At 52.8% G+C, this 7,710-nt stretch overlaps 1 protein-coding gene across 1 annotated transcript in view; it reads right to left on the bottom strand.

Moving 5' to 3' along the window:
* JAG2 (jagged canonical Notch ligand 2) overlaps window positions 1-6,418 on the bottom strand; it is a 68,487-nt gene extending 62,069 nt beyond the window's left edge. The window contains exons 1-2 of the mRNA XM_058025913.1: window positions 6,071-6,418; window positions 5,461-5,784 (exon numbers count right to left, since the gene is read on the bottom strand). Coding sequence (XP_057881896.1) covers window positions 5,461-5,784; window positions 6,071-6,418 — 672 coding nt within the window. The remainder of the gene's footprint in view (window positions 1-5,460; window positions 5,785-6,070) is intronic.
* Window positions 6,419-7,710: the final 1,292 nt, after the last annotated feature.

Here is a 7,710-nt window from a genome sequence, read left to right on the forward strand (position 1 = left end):
CACAGTGTATTTGTTCATGATTTGCAACAAGCAGGGGAAGGCTTTATGAGCACAAGGACTTCAGGTGTTTTGGAAGATTTGAAACATTTTAGCATGGCAGTTCCACAGGAGTCCCAGAGCCTGCTGACAAGCAGACAGAGGTAGGAAGCATGCACCAAGTTTGGGGAGGGAAAGTCAAAGCAAAGCCTTCTATCTGGGGAAAAAAGGCTATTGATAAGTAAGACGTTAAACATTTATGTAGATCATGAATATACAGCTATCAACTAGATTATTTTTTCCATCCTGATTTCCTGAGCTAACCAGATGTGATGCATGCACATCACAGCCTATCACAACCACGTGAATTTTACATTTTGGCATAAGGTCTTCCTCTCACTTCTAATTCCCTGCCCTCAGGTCTTGCTTGGAACTGTGCTTTTGCAAGCAGTTTCCTTAAGAAGGAGTTTTAATGGAGCACAGAACAACTAATTACAGGTAAATCTTGCTGTGTATCTCTCCTGATTGTAACCTTTTTCATAAGAAAAAACATACCTCCTGCTCCCCTGGTACAGCCATGCCCAAGTTTTTCCAGTGCTAATTGGCCTAACTTTAACCTGCCTAATTTAAGCATATCTGTCCTGCTGGGTTGTCATCCAAGATGACAGGATGCATGTTTACTCTATCAGGGAGCAGAGAGTAATCTAATCCAGGATATTTTCATTACAAAGCCTCAAGATCCTGATCAGAGAGCACTGATGGCTGTGTTGAGACAGGAGGTAGACCAACTGTGGGTCTACCAGCCAAACAAAAATAGACAATAGCATTTCCTACAGCCAGGCTATCTGGTTCCCTAGAGGCACCAAGGATCCCAGATAATGAGCTTGAAGGCTAGATGTCTTCCAGGGCCCTAACCACCTTCATCTCTCAAATTAAAAGCACTGGGAGAGCTTGATGCAGAGTCCTACAGTTAACCAGACATGAGGAAGTACCAGGCAGAATGCTGTACCCATTAAGCAATAAAAGCTTCAAGGTCAAGTATTCCTGCTCAGGTTTTGGCAAGGGAAGGGGCAGGTTGCTTTCTAAGAAATTTAACATTTACTGCTGCAGCCAAGCTATCCTCTCAACAGCTTTACATATTTGATGGTTCACACTCCTGTGTATGTTTTAGATCAAGACTCAACCCCTCCAGGTATTTGGATGAGAACCACACATGGACTGCACACAGATGAAACTCACACACAGCCTGGACTTTAAAATTATTGACATATTTTATTTACCTGAGAGTTAACATTACTTCAGAAGGTTACAGAGTGGTGCTACGGTCACACTCTAAATAGGAAAAAACACTAAGTGCCAAAAAAAAAATAAAAAATCAATTAGTTTCCAAATCCTAGCAGGGAAGGCACCCTTTATCCAAGGAATTTGCAAGGGCTGCCTGAACCTCTACCACCTCTCCTCCACATTGGTTACAGAGTCCTAGCTAAGCACCAAGGAAAAGGAGAGGTGAAAATGCTTGTTTCTGCTTATCTCCAGGACCCTGAACGCTGAAGTTCACCTGGGGAGCTCAGAGTATGCAGTGCCCATGGGTGTGCTGTCAGTCACAGCAGGATCTCAAAAACACAGGGGCTGAGAGGAGCCAATGGTGCATACTGCAATACATGATTTCAGCATCCTCAACTAGTCAGAACAATTCCTCTATATGACTAATTAACTGAAGTCATGGATGCCATACCAGCATTTACGGTACAGGAAAAACTCTGAATTCCCTGAGGGAAAGAACAGGGTGGAGGGAGAAACCACACACAACTCCATTTCATGGCATCTTGCAAAGGAGTACAAGAAATGGTTCCACATAGCCCATCCCACAGAACAACCAACTTTAAAACACCATCTTCAGAAGCAACCTTCGCTTAACCCCAAATCTAAAATTCTGCCAATGGCTACTGATAAATATTAATGTGCCAGGTATTTGTGAAGCTTCAGTGTCTGAACAAACAACTTTGTGCTAGGGGTAAAAAAAAAAGCTCAAGACTAACAAGCCTAAACTGTAACTGATCAGAATCAACTTCAAAGCTACTTGAATTCTTCTGTCTTCTTTGTTTTAAAGTTGCACATAAATTTTAATTGCATCATTTGTTTGTTAACAATCTCAAACAAGCATTAAGCTTCAAGTTTTACAGCAGGAGGCAAAGAAAAAAATGTGAGGTAGGTGGGTGAAGAAGACAGCTGTATTGTTCTAGCTGTTCCTCAGCCTCTCCCACTGCCAGATTTCTGTGGATGATGTATCCCAAGGTAGCAATTTTAAGAACTTTCTGGCAGTATCCCAAGCTCCCTCTTGCAAATCAGAGATCAGACTAATGATATTAAAAAAAAGAAGGACAGGAAATAGGAATAAGCTGGATAACTGACACTGTTTCAAACACTGGAAGTCACTGAACTCTGGTACTGCAGCTTTACAGAAAAGACAGTTGTCCAAACTAAAAGATTTACCTCATAAAATTAAAAAAGGAAAAAAAACAGTAAAACAAAACAAATCACTTTTCAAGAAATTAGTTGCTTTACAGCTACTGCTAGCTTGGGACACTGTGGTATCACACAGACTTTAGAAACTCCCTCCCACCCTGAGCAATTTATACATTACTGCATTAGTGTCTAAGTGAGGAAGTTACCACTCAGGTGAGGTTCACTAAAAACTCTGCATATACTCATGGTGGTTTTCCTTACCATGAATCTCAAAAATTACAGCTAGAACTACTGAAATAAATCCTCTTCCCAATGCCAAAGCAAATTTGTTTCATAAGTGAAGGACACAATTTCCAATGCTCTTTACTCTTGCTCCTTGCCATCACATTAAAGAAACAGTAACTTCATTACAGTTGTACAGCGAAAATAAAAGTCATAGGAAAAGACTATGCCCATATTATTGTTTCTCAGTGGCAAACTCGAAGAGAGAAAGAATATTATTTAAGAGTAATTTAGAAATTACCCCGGGGAGTTGAAACCTAACCCAGGAACTCAATCTACTTCAAAACCCCCTCGTGATAAACCAGCACTACAATTAAGCCTCTCCTTGCAAAGCCTACACAGCTTATGCACAGCTTTGACAAAAATGCTGTGTGCCCCATCAACAGACTGAACCGAGTTCAAGACCTAACTACAACATACAGGAGGGACCTCTTTCCATAGGTGTATCCACAGGCTGTTGTAAGTAAAACTACTCCACAGCTTATTTTTAGAACCCGGGGTGGGCTGGGAGAGTATTCAGTAAACCGTCCAAAAATCAGCTAACCACCCACTAGACTGCAGTGGCACTGTTTAAATAAATTACAGCCCACTCTGCAACAGCTGCAGGGGAAAAATGGTGGAAAAAAGAAATACCCTGAGTATTTCAATTCCCTCAAAATGCTGGAGCCAACGGTACAAGAAACAGGAGCAGACAGGGCAGTGTGGGCTGGGGACACTGAGTTAATTCACCTGCAAGAGGCAGGTCAAACAAGCCTTACTTGGGACTGGGTGAGCACAGAACAATATCCGGCAGCTGCAAGGTAAGAATGTGCTTATTCCAACAGAGAAAAATTCAAACGAGGCTGGGCTTAGGGACCTGCAGTGCAAGGATTATCAAACTCTCCTTGTGTTTCAAGTAGCAATACTAGAAACTGGCAAAATAAAAGCGTGAGTTAAATTACCTTTACTTCCTCATGCAGATAACATACAAAGTTTGAGGTGCTAACGTTACTGAAATCTCCTGCTGAAGAGTTTACGATTTCATCAAGTCTGTATTAAACAGCCAATAAAGAGGAGAAAGAATCTTAATTTTCTCTTTGATCTTATAACTTAAGAACACAGTTCTAAATACCCTGGGTTTACGGTATCGACTATCCCCATTAACAGGAACATTTCCAAGTTCAAGAGGGCACAGGACCAACAAAGGCCATCAAAACACCCCAACCTGGCAACCAGAACTTAAGTGCCTCTGCATGGAAAAATTTATCCGTTTTACCTTCTTTATTTTAAACATTTAACTGCAGCAAACTCAGTCCTAAATTTGCGAGGCACGAGCATCAGAGGTTGGAGGGTCCCTGGTAGCACAGAAAGTGAAATGATTTATGTAGACTGGCTTCCTTTAGCTTGAAATGCAAATGAAGCGTTTTTGTCTCCATTCCTAGCAGGCATTCTCCAAGTAACCGAGATCCTGCCAGCTACAGTCTGAGAGGTCAGCAAGGGCCATTTCATCTCTTAGTCACCAGGTGCCAAACGCACCCCGCAGGTACCGAGGTTTCCGATACGCATCTCCGCACCGCGCCGGGGCACTGCACCATCCCCATTCCTCAGCACCTCGCAACTTGCCAGCTTCCACCCCGTGGCCCACTTGGACGGGCTGAGGGCAACAGCTGTGAAACTCCCTGCAGGATCCTACCTGCCTGCAGCCGGGCAGGGAGCCCAGCCTTCCCTCCCTCCCTGCCTGCGGCCGCTCCCAGCGCCGGGCGCTGTCCGCACCCAGCTCCCCCAAAAGCAGGAGGATGCAATGCATGCAGGCTGCAAGGACAACAGCAGCGCTGCCTGCAGTCCTCCATCCCTAAAGGCGTTCAGAGCCAGGCTGGACGGGGCTTTGAGCAACGCGGGCTAGCAGAGCTGTCCCTACGCACGGCAGCGGGGCTGGAACGGGATGGTCCCTGAGGTCCCTGCCGACCCACACCGGTCGGTGCCTAAGCTCCCTTCCAGCCCACACTGTTCGGTCCCTCAGGTCCCTTCCGACCCGCACCACTCTGCGTGCGGCGCGGCCTGAGGGGAGAGCGCGCTGCTGTGGGGGCGACACGCTGAAAGCCCCGAGCGGCGGAGCGGAAGGCAGAGCGGCGCGGGGACGGCCGCGGGGTCCCGCACGGGCGGGCGGGCGGGCACACCGAGCCCCTCAAGGACACCGAGCCCCTCAAGCACACCGAGCCCGGCGGGCACAGCGGCGGTGTCGGGGCTCGAGGCGGGCTCGGCCCGGCCCAGGTGCGGGGGCTCCGCCCCGCGCAGGTGCTGGGACCCCCCGGCGCGCGCCCCGCCCCGCCCCCGCCCCGGCCCGCGCGCTGCGCCCGCCGCCAGCGCCCCCTGCCGGCGCAGCCCCGCAGCGAGCCCAGCGCGCCACGGCCGCGCCGTCGGGCTCTGCTGCGGGCGGGGACGGGGGGGCTCTCCCCGGTATTGTGATTTGCCTGCCTTCAGCCTCTGGGGCCCGGCCACCACCGCACGCGGCTCTTCCCGCAGCGAGCCCGGAGCTCCCGCAGCACCCGCGGTGGCTCCTGCCGCGCAGCCGCCCCCGCTCCCCGCGCCGCCGGCCGTGCCCCGCAGCCCCGGGAAGCGGCGGCCGCGCCCAAGGCAGCGCCCCGGCAGCTGGCCCCGCTCAATAACGGGGGAGCGGGAGCGGCGCCGACGGGAGCAGACGCGGGGGAACGGCACACAAAAAAAAGGCTGATAACGAGAACGCGATAAAAGACCTACCGGCCACGCGAACTGGAAGGGAATAACAATCCTGCCCGTCTCGGGAGTTCTGCCTTGGTGCGAGTATTTGTTGCTATTCAAATAGAAAATATTTCCACCGAGAACGGGGGTAGATCCGAATCCGTAGTTGCAGGGTCCGACCGGGGTGATCTTGGCCTGATATTCCTTGAGGCAGACTTTCACGTAAGTGTCGCACTCGTCCCGAGAGCAGTCCAGGTTCTCGGGGCTTTTCATGCCATCGCAGCATTCCCCATTGAACAACTCGCCGTTTACATTCCTCACCGAGTTAAGCTGCAGCTCGAAATAGCCCGTGGACCGGGACACCTAAAAATAAAAACCGAAGGGGAGACAGCCTCGTTACTACCGCGGCCGGGGGCAACACCAGCAGCGCGGTGCTGCGGGTCCCCGGCTCCCCACGACAACTTTCGCCGGCTGCGGGTTGAACCCCGCCGGGGCAATATACATATGTGTACATATATATACATACATACACGCACACAGCGCTATAGACAGAAATACAAATAAGAAACGAGCAAGGTGCAAAGGGAGCAGGCAGAAGGCAGCCGCGGCCCCCGCGGCCGGAGCGCAGCCCCCCGCGCCCCGTCCCTACCTGCACGCAGGAGGCGAGGAGCAGCGCCAGGCCGAGCGCGGCGGCGCGGGGGACCCGGCTCGGCCAGCCGGCGCCCCGCATGCCTCCTGCTCCCGCTGCTGCTCCGCGCCGCCGCCGCCTCAGAGGAGCCCGCCGAGCCCACCGGCCACGGACCGGCGGCCGCTCGCGGCATGGGCGGCGGGGGAGCCGCCCGCAGCGCGCCGGGGGGCGCAGGGCATGGGCTGCCGGCGGGGCCGCCCGGAGCGCTCCGCCGCCGCTCCCCTCCCGCGGGCTCCGCTCGCCCTCTGTGCGCCTCGGCTCCGCGGACACCCAACAAGTAGGTGCCGGAGTGACAGCTTCATTACCCATTCGCCGCCGCGGCCGCCGCCTTCATATTAATGAGGGGGACGGCCCGGCCCCGCGGCCGGCGGGTGGGGCCAGCGCCGCTCCCGCCGCGGCTCTTAAAGGGCGGCGGGCGGCTCTCGCTCCGCCCTGCGCTGACCGCAGCAGGGCCCGCCAGGTGCTGGAGGGGGATGAGAGATGCGGGACACCCGCGGGGTGGACACCCAGCCCGCGGTGTTGGAGGAATAGCCACGGGATGCTTAGAGGAGGCGTAGGGTGGGTGCACCTCTGCTTGTAAGGGAGCAGGCGATGTGTGCGCCCACGCTAGGGTGGAACTGCCCAGGGAATGTGCAGACAGGCATGGAAGGGTACATACAGCCAGGGAATGCTTGGGGTGGGAGTACCCCAATAATGCAGGAATTAGCACTCCTGTGCAGGAGTGCTTGGGGGGAATTGCCTACAGCTGTGCAGGAGTGCTCAGGGTGGGATCACCAACAGCTTTAAAGGAGTGCTCAAGCAGAGATCACCTTCAGCTGTGCAGGAGTGCTCAGGGGGGATCACCTTCAGCTGTGGAGGAACACTGTGCACTCAGTCACGGACGATGGCAATGGTTGGCTGTGCCTCCAGGGATGTAGGGGCATGGTATGTGCAGATGTAGCCATGGAGGAGAACAGAGCATGGGATCATCCATGCCAGTGAAAGAGCACGCACAGTGTGTGTAGCCACAGCTGTGGAGTGTGTGGGGTGGACGCTCCCACGCGTGGATCCAGAGGAACACTGGGGCTGGCGACACCCACGGCCCCAGAGGCGTGTGCGGGGTGCACGCACCCACAGCTGTGCAGAACCACACACGGCCGTGGCACAGCGCACGGGGTGTGAGCACCCACCCTCGTGGGGAGGCACAAAGCCTGCGTGAACCCACAGCCCCGCAGGAGCTCCCACGGGAGGGCTTGCGGAGTGACATGTGCTGCACACGGAACAGATGGCCAAGTGCTGGATCATGTCCTCCTCCAGTGGTGGCTCAAGCAAACATGAGGGTAACTGCGTGGAGATTTCTCCTTTAGTTTAAGCACCCTGTGATTTTGATCCCCGCTGACAACTATGAAAGCTATACATGCAGACAACTGCGTGCTATGGATACAGTATCAAAGCCCAGATCTGCATTTAGGACCCAAGTTTTCCTACGGTTTCTCTCCCTCCCCCCTCTCCCCGTTTAACTCTTTCGTGCTGCTCATCCACTGGAGTGGACAATTGGAGAACAAACAGCTCAGAAATCAAAGGGCTGTCAAGTTTCCCCGTGCAGAAAAGCTTTCAGAGAG

The sequence above is a fragment of the Melospiza georgiana genome, chromosome 6, assembly GCF_028018845.1.
Source record: "Melospiza georgiana isolate bMelGeo1 chromosome 6, bMelGeo1.pri, whole genome shotgun sequence".
Lineage (NCBI taxonomy): Eukaryota > Metazoa > Chordata > Aves > Passeriformes > Passerellidae > Melospiza > Melospiza georgiana.